The 12,616-nt window shown below is 39.3% G+C and overlaps 1 protein-coding gene across 2 annotated transcripts; it reads right to left on the reverse strand.

Moving 5' to 3' along the window:
- Window positions 1–983: 983 nt before the first annotated feature.
- Window positions 984–11,896, reverse strand: LOC148336890 (uncharacterized). 2 transcript variants are annotated; one of them, XM_088296710.1, is made up of 15 exons: window positions 11,835–11,896; window positions 9,306–9,469; window positions 8,676–8,866; window positions 8,422–8,526; window positions 8,149–8,287; window positions 7,677–7,827; window positions 7,404–7,536; window positions 5,180–5,332; window positions 4,703–4,740; window positions 4,587–4,616; window positions 4,306–4,472; window positions 3,753–4,186; window positions 3,545–3,641; window positions 1,755–2,007; window positions 984–1,318 (listed from the first exon to the last, which is right to left on the reverse strand). In XM_088296710.1, exons 2-15 carry the CDS (start codon window positions 9,435–9,437, stop codon window positions 1,236–1,238), a joined length of 2,106 nt encoding a protein of 701 aa, XP_088152836.1. In that variant the 5' UTR covers window positions 9,438–9,469; window positions 11,835–11,896; the 3' UTR covers window positions 984–1,235. The 2 variants fall into 2 exon arrangements, with proteins under 2 accessions (XP_088152836.1, XP_088152837.1); XM_088296711.1 differs by lacking the exon at window positions 11,835–11,896 and adding an exon at window positions 9,676–9,733.
- Window positions 11,897–12,616: the final 720 nt, after the last annotated feature.

Genomic DNA, 12,616 nt, shown 5'->3' on the forward strand with positions numbered 1-12,616 from the left:
CAGGATCCCTGCAACCATGCTGCAAACTTGTTACTTAGGATCACCTTTGTGAAGGAGGACAGCCCAGGTGGTCATCAAAGATGGTCCTCAGCTATTCATACTATCGCAGTCTTACCCGGTGACACGTGGATTGTGGTCCATCTCATTAGAGCTTGTCTTCACGAAGAACAGGAGTGGGCACACCCTGAGCTGGACGCCAGTAAAACGCAGAACACATTATGTAGCAAACAAACATCCTGACTATTTAAGCAGGTATCACTTATCTATTGAAATCAAAGATGCCTTCTAATCCAAAATATTACTCCAAGAGATATTTTCCAGTTTACACTTTACTTGTTTAGAAAGTATGTCTTGTTTTTTTTAAAATTTTTTATTCTTGAACGTGAATAGAATAATGCTTCAAAACAGTCATATGTCAAAAAGGGAAACCTTCCTACTTAAAAACAGATTATTTTCCTCACAAACAACTAATTTAATTGTATCTACCTTCTATTGTTGCTGTCGTTATTTTATCACTTAAGATTACATGAAGTGAATTTCGATGAGTGATTTAAAACGTGTTCTACTTTGCGCTATCAATTTGTTTTAAGACTTATATTTACGAATGTTTAATGTGAAGACACATGTTTCAAACAAATCTTAAATAAAATGGATATTCAGCTTTGCCTTCATCTGATTTAGCGCCTCTCCAAAAACGCCTTGAGTGAATCCCCAAGGAGACTCGTTAATGTGTCACCACAAATGTATAACTTTTCTAGACAAAAAAAAAAGGAATTTAACTTCAGTCTCAGACAGAACAAACTCCAATACTTTACCTTTAATGATTGTGTTTGGTACTAATGGCCATTTTAAAGTGTTTCTCCAAGAATTTTCAAGTTTACTGTAAAGAATTCAAATGTTAAAATAAAAATACATTAAAAACATTAATAAGTATATTATATATTTTTTTTCATGTTGGTGAAAAAGAAAGACACCAAAATAGATTAAGAATTTGAATCTTTATTATCATTGCTTGATTCTTTTATCACACCTTGCCGGGTAATAACACAAGTCTACAGTTAAAATAGTGAAATGAAATCTCTCGAAACAAAAAGTCAAAAGTAGCATCTGACAAGGCTCACCAGAACTAAAACAGACTAGAGTGTCATAATCAACGTCACTACGACTCCATCATTTATCCTTCCGTTTGACAGACAGAAACTTCATTCATTTTTGAAGAAAATCATCAAAACTCTTTAGTGATCGAAGATGTGCTGAAGAAATATGCAGATAGTATAAAAGATCAAACCCGCTGATATGAAAGAGACCTGTTGTGGAGCTGCAAGAGAAGAGAGAAGAAAGATTGATGTTAAACACTGGAGGGGGTCATGCACCTCCAAGGTCACATTCAAGAACTTTTTCATCCATCCATTCATCCGTAGACCGCCTGTCCTCATGATTGCCGGTGAGCAAGAGCCAATCGCAGCTGACTTGGGACATGAGCAATATACGCCTCAAACTGATCGACCAATCGTAGGGCACATGTAGACCTTCATGTCCTCATGCACATTCACACCTTTGGACAATTTAGAATCTTCAATGAACCTAACATGCGTGTCTTTGGAATGTGGCAAATGTGCTGGAGAAAATCCACGCAAACACGGGGAGGACATGCAAACTTGGCACGGGAGCCTGATTGGAAATTAGGTGCCGAATTCCCTCTTGTGTCAGGGTGAGAACATGGAAATGAGGTGTGTCTTCAAGATGTAGCTTACCACTTGAGGTACTGGTGTTTTCTTCAGCTGCTGCAGTTGTAGGAGCTTCAGTCTGTCCTGCTGCATCAGTGACAACACTTGAAGACGGAGCTGGTGTGGTTACCTCAAGGCTCACAGGTCCTGACCTGACAGTGAAGGACTTCTTCAGCGTATTGGCAGGCGCTCTATTTAACAAGCCCCGGTTGCACTGTAAGTTGCACTTCTGAGATGGAAGGAAGGTGATGCACAGATCCAACTCACATTCAACGTATATCTGTGTGACACAAGAGAAAAGGGGAAAAGGAAAGGTGAGCATTCTGGACAATTTTTTTGCTGTTTTTACAAATTTACCTTCCTGCTTTTTGTCAAGCACATACTTCTAAATAACAATTATTAGAATATGTTAAAAACTGATGAAATGGAAGGATTAAACAAAACGAACGCTTCTTACCATTGCAGACAATATGGAATTGTGTTTATTGAACAACAACAACACACACACACACACACACACGCACACACGCACCCACCCACGCACACCCCCCCACGCACACTCACACACACACACACAACAGTTGCCTGACACAGTCCTGCACAGTATAATGAGATGGCTCTAAGCTGAAAATCATGAGCACAGCATTTATAAACATATGCGTGCTACTTGTACTACTCTAGAGGTTTTACAAAAGAGGTGGATTAAAAGGAAAATTTAGTGGGAAAGTACAAGAAAGTGGTGCCTTGAGATAAGAGTTTAATTCATTCCGTGACCACGCTCGTAACCAAAACACTCACCTCAAATCATCATTCCCAATTGAAATGAATGGACATGCCATTGATCCGTTTCAGCCTCACCCAAAAACAAGGAAAAATAAAAAAAAATATATATATTTTTTTTAAATGAGAAAATTTACACTATAATATTGTCATCTCCTGAAGTAAAGGCATAAGTCGTTTTTTCTTTTTTTTTGCGTAACCAAATCGCAACGATATTGTATTTATTAATATTTTAATTTCAGTGGTAGAGTTTAATGACCTGTTTAACAGAGTAGAGGAAGCCAATATCCTGAAGATATGTTTAAGGCAGGAAAATTAAATTGTCAAAATATGACTTCAGATTATTTTAAGAGAGTGACAATCAACTTTATAACAATGACATAATTAAAGATAATTAAAAAAATGCTGTTCATTCTGGTGTGTGCGCCAGTGTATAAGACAGACATATGTTCATACAGCACTCGTGGTTCAGATACTTTCTCGGCTTCTTGGTACGACAGTAATATTTGTTGGACTTTGCAAAATCTAAAGAATATATGCCTGGTTGTATTTCTACATGGTCAGTCTTCATGTGTTGCAGCACAGTTTGTGTTCATAATTTCATTGCATAAAGAATAATAACATGCTAATTGTAAGCCCGTGAGCCTATGGAGTTTCTCATTATATGTTACAACTTGGTGCCACTGGTTCTGTGGTCGCTTTAAATACACAATGTTTAAGAATGAATCCAAACTATTGTGGAGAACGCTTTTATACTTTCACAGATTGAAGTGGACATGTGCAGTAATGGGCATTTGCCGCCGTTCTAGACAACAGATCAAACAATTACCTCGTTTGCCTCCCTGCTGTGACATAGATGCTGAAACGGGAAAAAAATAACAAGCCTCGAAAGGGAGCGTTCCAATTTCTCGTATCTCATCACAAACAAAAACCATAAATCACTACAGAATCTTTTCGGGCGGAGCATTTTAGTATTGATGCCATTTTTTCATGCAAACCTATTATAGTGCCAATGTTAATGTCAGTGAGGTACGGACCGTATTTTTTACCGTCACCAGGTTGGACAAATCAAGGCGAAAGATTCTTGCATGGCTTGTAGCTATAATCTCTCTTGTTGTGTTGGAAGCTTTGCATCTGGAAAGACAAATTGTGACAGAATTAAAAGGAATTTTTCAGAACGGCAGTTCACATAGCTTCAGATGCTCACATGTGAAGTACTATATGTGATTCAGTCACGTTACTTACTCGTTCATCAAAATGATTTTGCTTTCAGCAAAGTCATCCGTCTCAGACCTCACACATCTTCTGACATAAAGCTCAGCTCGCTCCAGAGTTGTGTTGGAAAGCAAATGGAGGTCCAGGTCTTTGATCCTGGACCCTGGTTCCTTTTGGAAAGCTGAATCCCCCTGCAATTCTTCTGGCAATAGACCAAGGGGGTGAAATTGTGGCTGGCTTGTGTACATTGCCAGCGGCCCCGCTCCTGGTAAGTGAAATTCAAGCCAAACATCAGAATTTTCAAACGCCGTTGTGGGCACGGTGATGTTGAAATTTGGGCCTCTGGCTTGGACTGCAGGGATGCGGCAGGCCAACGGGACGATGAGGGAGGGCTGACGGCTGATCATGGAGAAAGGACGCACACTTTTCAAGGTGTTGGTGTAGACCAGCTCTGTGCCAGAGTGCTGGAAAACAGGAGAGGATGAGGATGTTTCTGGCTTGGAACTCCTCAGAATAGAGTGACATACAATAAAAAGTAAAAAAAAACAAACAAACAACAAGAAAGAATCACTGCAGACTTTACCACACTTTTAGTGCCACAGCCATCTAAAGCAATGCGTGCAGTAAGATGAGTGTCGTTTAAGATGATGGGACAAGCTGGGCTGTTGAGCTGAAGCTCAGCCAGGTTGATATTGCTCAGTGAGCCAACAGGAAGCACCAGTGTCATCTCTGTCTTGTCACATATCAGCTCTGGAGGCAGACAACACCATATTTTCAGGCTAAACCCACAAAAAAATCAAATAAAAAAATAGCAGACTGTTGCAACAATTCAACCAGAAAAAAAGAGGGAGGGATTCTCATAACCTGTTCCATCAGGAAGGCTCCTCATTTCTCCTGCAATGAACAAAAGAAACAGCTTTGACTATACATTGACATATATATATATATAAATAAATAAATAAATAAATAAATAGTCTTACTTTGGTAGAGCCACACACAGCGAGGCTCTGACTGCAAACTGGAAAGACAAGAAGTGCAGATGAGACCTTTCAACAACCATGTAATTAAATAACCATTTGCGTTAATGTGTCTTTACTTGTGATTTGTGTATATAATAATAATATTTTTCATTATTATTATTATTATTATTACAGCCATCTGTACTTATAGACGTCTCTGTAGATAGCCAATAAGATAGCCTAATAGGATCTGATTTACCAAAGTGTATTGAGTAAGATCCATCACACATTCACGTGTGTTGTTCAAACTTATAGTTTGGAATACAGTGGACTCCCGCATACTCGTGGTCCGGCACATTTGTATTCACCTATTCATAGATTTATTTTTCTTTTCTTTTTTGAGATTGATTTATTTAAATATCTAGTTTTATTTACGATGAACTTTCTGGTGGTGAGCCAACAATGTTATTCACAGAAAATGCTAATTAGTTTACATACCTCATGGAATTGGCAACAAAGCAGATAGGAAGAAAATGGGAGAGAGTGTTTTCCCCACGGACCCAGGACATGGAAAGTTGTGACATGGCACCAATTGAATTGAAGCCATACTTGATGAGCCCAGGCTGGCCGACAACTGCTATTTCTGAAACACTGGAAGCACAGTGAGGACCACTGTAATTGAAATTGCTCCTCACACAACACAAACAATATGTTACGCAATAAACATTTTTGTATGCGTCATCAATGACACTGAACAGATGAATTGCATTGTCAACATGTCACTGAAATTAATTTTTTCCTCATTCCACTGTGCCATTTTGTGCATGCCTGTAAGGGTGTGGCCTTTCATATTTGAGAACAATGTCAACTTTAGTGCAACACAAGTGGTTTGAATACATTTAAAAATAAGAGCGTTGACAGGGAGTGAGGGATTAGCTGCTGTAGTCTTGCTGGTTTAACAGTGTCTGGTAATTGTGCCTTGTTATGTGTAAAATCTTTTATCCCATGTTATGTATACTTCCTATTGGTTACTTTTTGTCCTTTTGTCCATTTTAATAACATATTTATGTTCTCAGACTTGCTCAAATAAACACCGATCGTGATCCGATAAGCACAACCATCCATCCATTATCTGTTCCACCTCTCCTCACAATAATTGCGGGGGTGCTGCTCGCCTTTCCCAGCTAACTTCAGGGAGTAAGCCGGGTACACCCTGAACTGGTCGCCAGCCAATCGCAGGGCACACATAGATGAACAACCACTTGCGCTCATACTCACACCTCGGGCCAATTTAGAGTGTTCAACCAACCCACCATGCATGTTTTTTGGAATGTGGGAGGAAACCGAAGTACCCGGAGGAAACCCACACAGGCATGGGGAGAACATGCAAACTCCACACAGGAAGTCCGCAGCCGGAATCAAACCCACGACCTCCATATTGTGAGGCCATCGTGCTATTTGTCCAACGTGCTGCCCCTAAAAACACGTTCAATTGCATATTGGATTTTTGATGAATGCGAAAATGCAATATGAATTTTGTAGGAGAGAATGGGAATCTATTTTATAGTGATACAGTAATAAGTGTATATTATTAGACAAATTGTATACCTTCAATAAAATGTGAACTACAGTGGGCGAGTCTGAGCTCTGACACTCCAGAGTTAAAAAAAAAGATCACTCCAGCCCTGCCTTTAGGCGTTCTTTTAACTGAAGAATTCTGACAATGGCGTTTGAAGAGCTCGCATGTAGACAACGTAAAATGGCTGATTTGGGGACTAAATTGGGGATGGGCGAGTACCGACACCAGCCTTATTTGAAGGCATTGGTAATCGTGGAGGCGGCTGATACCAGTCACGATACTTCAGGAAAAAACAAATCTCACCTTGAGGTATTGCTCTTTTGCAGTAGGTGGTGCTATACTACGTCAGTTTGACACAAAAAAACAAAGCATATATCACCACATGCTACCAAACAGAAATCTCACAAAAAGTCTAATGTGAATATTGATAAGCTCATTTGGATTTACTGACAAATTGATGTAGCCACGGTTGAATCTGCACCTGTTCAGTTGGAACACAAACCTAATATTTTGTACGAAGAATAGCAATAGGTGGATAGTTGGATTTACAGATTAACTTGACTTTTGTGATCTAGTGAAAGGGCATTCAATTGTTCTGCTTGCCAGCCTCACACTGAGCGAGAGGCCGGATAACAATTCAGTCTTTATTAATAATTTTCGAACCATTAAAGTAAAAAATGAGAAGTTTCCTTGACACACTGGAGGCACATTGATGTGTTGATGCACAGAAGCCGGGAATCACTGCATAACATGCTGCAATATGTATTATTATATATAAACTGAGAAAAAGTAAGGGAAAATAAGATGGAAGAAAATAATGAGTTGGAGCCGCAGAATTGTTTCGTGTAAGTGAGGTATTTTCCTCGATAAAAAATAAAATAAAATTGTATGGACCAGCATATCCAGTAAACACTGTTTTCTTTTGGGGGGGCAGCAGCAGCAGCATGTGGCTCAGATGGTAGATCTGGCTGTTTGAAGATCAAAGGGTTGCTTTTTGAGTCCTGGCTGTCTTTGTTGTGTTTATATAAAATTATCGATATATAGCGATATAGTTAATTAAGATTAAGAAGTGTTCAACACAACTTAATTTACTGATCACTGATACATCATGTAAAACTGAAATAATGATTGTAAAAGACACACCTCTCGTTTTGGGACATGAATTCAGCCTCAAACTTTACTTCCTGGAATGGCAGGACATTAAATGTTGCATGTTTTCTTGGGGTCTTTCCCGTGGTCACAGGCTCATCTTTACAGCTAGAAGATGACTGCTCCACTGGAGATGAACAGAAGCACACCAGTTGCAGCACATAAAACGTAAATCCGGTACAAAGACAGCAACGTAACCAAGAGATGTGTCTTATTACTTGTTCCGGTACAGAAAATGAAAAAATGGATAACATTTTTCGGACATACCAGTGAGGGACAGTTGCACCGGAATGGAGCTGAGGGGATGGCTCTCACTGGTTTGACTCACTTTGGGGGTAGGAATGTAGTCCTCCGCCATCATGTAGATGGAATATTGCCCAACTGGTGCGTTTTCGGTAAACGTCAAAGCACATGCCTCCTAGAAAATTGTAGATTTACAGTGTAAAAATGACAGATGACCAAGAATTTCACTTTGCTTTTGAAGTGTCTATTCAAAAATGACGTATACTACATATTCATTGTATGCTTCGCCATTTTATGAAGTCAGTCGAAGTGTATCCCACAATGCACAGGCCTATCCCATCTGAAACAACGCTACACTCTGTACACTCTTTAAAAGACTAACCTTGAATTACACTAATGCATACAGTATACTACTCATTAAGTTCACAAAGCCAGTGGTGGCCTGTATATTAATCCTTTTTTTCATCATGGAAAACATACGCTGAGTTGCACTGACCTTGTCCAGCTCAACAAAAGAGTGTGGAGTACAGTTGAGACACTCCCGTTGTTCTTCCTTTGCAAAACGGCATCGTACCCTGTCACCATCCAGGTCTTTCACTGACAGCTGGAAGTGGTGAGGGCAGTTCTCACGGGCCCTGCTCCCACATGTCAAAATGTCATTGTAATCTCTTGCAAGTAAAGTTGAAATGGCTCATTTGAGATGATCACATTGAACAGGTACGCTTAGTGTTCTTTCTAATGCTTGTCAGTGTGAGTTTGTGGACATTACCTTATTGGAGGAGGTAGTGCAACATAGGCAGGGTGATTGAGTTTCCCAGAGTTTGCACGTACATGTGGGCCTGCCTTCATTGATACATAAAAGGTTGAGCTAGAGCTAAATAGAAAAGGCCAGATTGTTAGAGCTGAAAATATAAATGACGTGAAATCAAACAGGAACATACAAACTCGTAGTCTCATTCAGTCTGTCGTTTTTACACAACAAAGAAAAGGCGTTAATTGAGAAAAGTGAATGAGGTCTCGTACTTCAAAGTGATTGTGCTGTGGTAGTTACTGGGGACCACTTGCTCCCATTGGCGAACACACCAGCCTGAGCCGGGTTTTGCGCCACTGAAGGGGGAGTAGGCTTTGTGAAGGGTGCAGTTGATCCCTTCAGTACACAGTCCAGTTAATGGGGGACATGGATTGGATGCAATTACGGTGAAATAAGCTCTCACCTGCAAAAATCAAAGAGGAGAAGCAATAGCAACTTTTCACAAATATTGCTCGTCAATGTTGCTTGAAGACAATGATATTAGTAGTAGGATCCCCCAAAAGTTTGTAGTTAATGTAGTTGGTTTATTTGAACAGAAAAAAAAATAACACTTACAAAAATCCATAAATGATTCACGAAAAATATGTGTGGGTTAATAGAAAGAAACAATTTCCATGTGGGTCCAGATAACAACAAGTTTTGACAGAAGAAATTTCAAACAATGTCCAGAAAAGCACGTCAAATATAGAAATGCAGACATAGTAACCTCCAAAGGCTAACCAAAATATTCTCGAAAACTGTACCTCAAAAGTAAAACTAAAACACAAACTTAAGATCAGTGAGAATCCAAACTTCTCTCCATATACTTTATACTATAAGAGTAACAAGCAAATGTTGCCCACCGATCGCCCTCCATCACTTTGCAGGGGCACAACATGGACTGTGAGCCCCAGGGAAGCGGCTTCACATGCTGGCCCTATCCAGAGGAGAGCCAACATCTGCATCACCATTGCCAATGTCAGCCTGTCAAGCATCTCTGCTCCTCATTCATTTAGCATTGTTACAACTGCAGAAAGCAGACAGAACAGATGTTTTGGAAGTCGGAATACATTACAACATGCTAGACATGCATGGAAGTTTTTGCTTTGCAATGTGCAGTGCATCTAAAGATATGCTGTAAATCAAAAACAAACTCATTTGACAACTGTGAAGTGGTGTTAAAATGCGACAGAATGTGACAATTCTTCTTCTGAAAAACGCATAAGAAATGACTGTGTGTTGATGAATGACTGTCGGAGACAGGAGCCGGTACTTCAGAAACTCAAACGCACAAGAATACAAATTCCGACACGTCATCAGTGGCCACCGTATGAGAGTTCAAAATGTTTAGAAACAACAACAACCAAAAAAAAAAAGATCCATAGTACGGAAGAGGATTAGGGCCATGAATGAGAAAGAAAAAAAGATTGGAAGGATTCTGACTTTAATCTCAGAATTCTGACTTTAATCTCAGAATTCTGACTTTAATCTCAGAATTCTGACTTTAAAGTGAGAATTCTGACTCAGAAAATAATTCTGAGATTAAAGTCAGAATTCTCACTTTAAAGTCAGAATTCTGAGATTAAAGTCAGAATTCTGACTTTAAAGTCAGAATTCTCACTTTAAAGTCAGAATTCTCACTTTAAAGTCAAAATTCTGAGAATAAAGTCAGAATTCTCACTTTAAAGTCAGAATTCTGAGATTAAAGTCAGAATTCTCACTTTAAAGTCAGAATCCTTCCAATCTTTTTTTTTTCTCATTCATGGCCCTAATCCTCTTCCGTACCATAGAAATAAAAGATTTCAACTCAAATATTACATATAGTTTCACTTATATTAACTGTTGTTGAATGAAACTACGTTGCATCAAAATGTAGCGGACAGAATTTGGAGATGAGAGGTTCTGAGTGCTCAGTGGCTGCGTTGCAACCAAAAAACGCTCTGTTATTTAAATTTTATAGCAGAAAGTCAGCGTGTGGTATGAACAGCCAACGAGTTGCATGAGTGATCCCTGATGATAAAACGGCCCACAAAAACCAAACACCCCCTCCACCCCCCAGAAAAATTTCCCATGTTTTCTGTACAGTTAATCCTCATTAGGGTCAAAGTTGATCTGAAGCACATCCCATCTTACTTGTAGCAAGAGGCAGGGTACACCTGGGACCAATCGCTGATTGTAAATATCAGGGTACATATAGACCAGGCGTGGGCAAACTACGGCCCAGGGGCTACATGCGGTCCGTTAAACGTTTTAATCCGGTCCGTCAAACTTGAAAAAAATTAATTGAATAAACCTTGTTAATGTTTTATTTTCTAAATATTCTGGTGTGTCAAACACATATATTTCGTTTTAATGCTTTTGTTAATTTTCATTTGTAATTAAATGTATTTTTCTTCTCCGATGAGGTGAGGTTACCAAAACATTCTATCCATCTGCTCCTGGTCCGGCCCCGCTGTCAAATTTTAGAACCCATTGTGGCCCACCAATCAAATAGTTTGCCCACCCTTGATATAGACAAACAAGCATTCACACTCGGACCAGTAGACCATTTAGAATCAGTAAAGAGCCTAACCCTACCCAGAGAAACAGTCTAACGCCATTTAGGATGGCACAAGTTCAGATTCAAACCCAGAACTGTGAAGTGATAACCACTCATTCTCGCTGCAGAACAGGGATTTTAATCAGTCACAATCGGATTGTTGTGCTTAAAGTTAGAAGATTTTACGCGTCTCATCCAAGCAGGCTTCATCAGTTCATTCACAAGGCTGGTAAGTATTTGATCGATTCAGTGGGTGGAAGGAATCGAGGTATAAAGGTGAGCTGAAGAAAATTAGTGTATCATGAGTCTCTCCAACCCACATATTAAGTTAATATAAAAAATGAATTTGTGGTTGTAGTGTATCGTTTGGGAGACGTGTGGTATTAATTCCATAGGTCAAGCCGCTTGAACCACACATTTAACAAATTGCAGTAAAACAAACCACTAAGGAGCTGTTGAAAAGATAGGATAACCTGTTAGCAGTTTGCTATTTGTTTGATTTGCTCACGGTCCAAGTCAACAGGCCTACATTGCAAACATGTCAATAGTTTTCAAAAAGTGATGTAAAACTTTATCAGTACACAATGGAAAGTCGTTGAAATTAAACATGTATCATTGCAGCATTTTGTTAGATATATTAACACAAACTCAAAATATGTTACTGCTGCTCAATTCTACAAACAAGTGGAAATAAACTACAACCACTTTCCACTTCATATTCACAAAAAGACTTTCATTCGACGACATTGCCTGAATTGGACGTTGCAACTATGTCGCCCAATGCAATCGTCACAAAGTAAGGAAATATCATCATCGGCAGGCTCAATTATCAAACAAGTTAAATAAGGATTACCTTTCAGAAACTCCAACGATGCACCTAATAAAGTCTCATCTAACATCAGCGAAGAAGTAAAAACTCCTCCCACAGCTGTAGGTCTTGACAAAAGGAGGATTTCAGCAAAAATTTGGCGCCAACAGAGAATGAAGCTCAACTGGCTGGACCATAGGCAAAGGCTGCATGACAGGAGGAGGGCTTACAGAACTGGTATTCTTTGTTTTCCCTCAACTGATGTTGATGCAGTGTTAGACTTTTGATAGCACCATCCTCTTATGATGAAAAAACAGTGCTTATTGAAAAAAACTCACACCTCCACCCCAACTAAATATGAAAGAGATCATCCGTCGGAGATGGTCCACTTCTCACTAACAAGCTCAATTTATACATTCATTTTAATCAGGAAATTGTTAGCTTGCTTTTTTAATTTTATCAATTAATTTTGTAGAAAAAGACACAACTACTTTAAAAACACCTTTTGGAAATGAGCAACATGGTCACACCACTGTCTCCCTCCATGTCATGGTGGGAGTCATGGGAGGGATCAGAGATTTATTATTTGTCCATCGCTAATATTGTCAAAATAACAGAGATCAATTGGCCCAAATGTATGTCGAGATCTCTATTTAGATCCACTTCACCTTGGGAAAACGATTATCCCTTCCGTAGCTGACCGAAAAGAGCAATAAATGAGCAGCCTACGTGCAGCTGAGGTGCAGTTTCTGTCATGGCTGTCTGTTTTCTTTCATAAGTCACCAAGATACTCTAGGACACTCTTTTTGAAAGCTTAATTGTTCATT

This window comes from Idiotropiscis lumnitzeri, chromosome 5 (assembly GCF_059441095.1).
Source record: "Idiotropiscis lumnitzeri isolate Australia: NSW breed Sydney's pygmy pipehorse chromosome 5, RoL_Ilum_1.0, whole genome shotgun sequence".
Classification (NCBI taxonomy): Eukaryota; Metazoa; Chordata; class Actinopteri; order Syngnathiformes; family Syngnathidae; genus Idiotropiscis; species Idiotropiscis lumnitzeri.

Bases quoted from the DNA above. Each gene is read 5' to 3' on its own strand.
- LOC148336890 (XM_088296710.1), bottom strand. From the start codon at position 9,437: ATGCTTGACAGGCTGACATTGGCAATGGTGATGCAGATGTTGGCTCTC. The intron at 7,828-8,148 runs GTCAGTGCAACT...ACAATTTTCTAG, and splicing joins CTTTTGTTGAGCTGGACAAG to GAGGCATGTGCTTTGACGTT. The intron at 4,187-4,305 runs GTAAAGTCTGCA...CCTGTTTTCCAG, and splicing joins GCTGTGGCACTAAAAGTGTG to CACTCTGGCACAGAGCTGGT.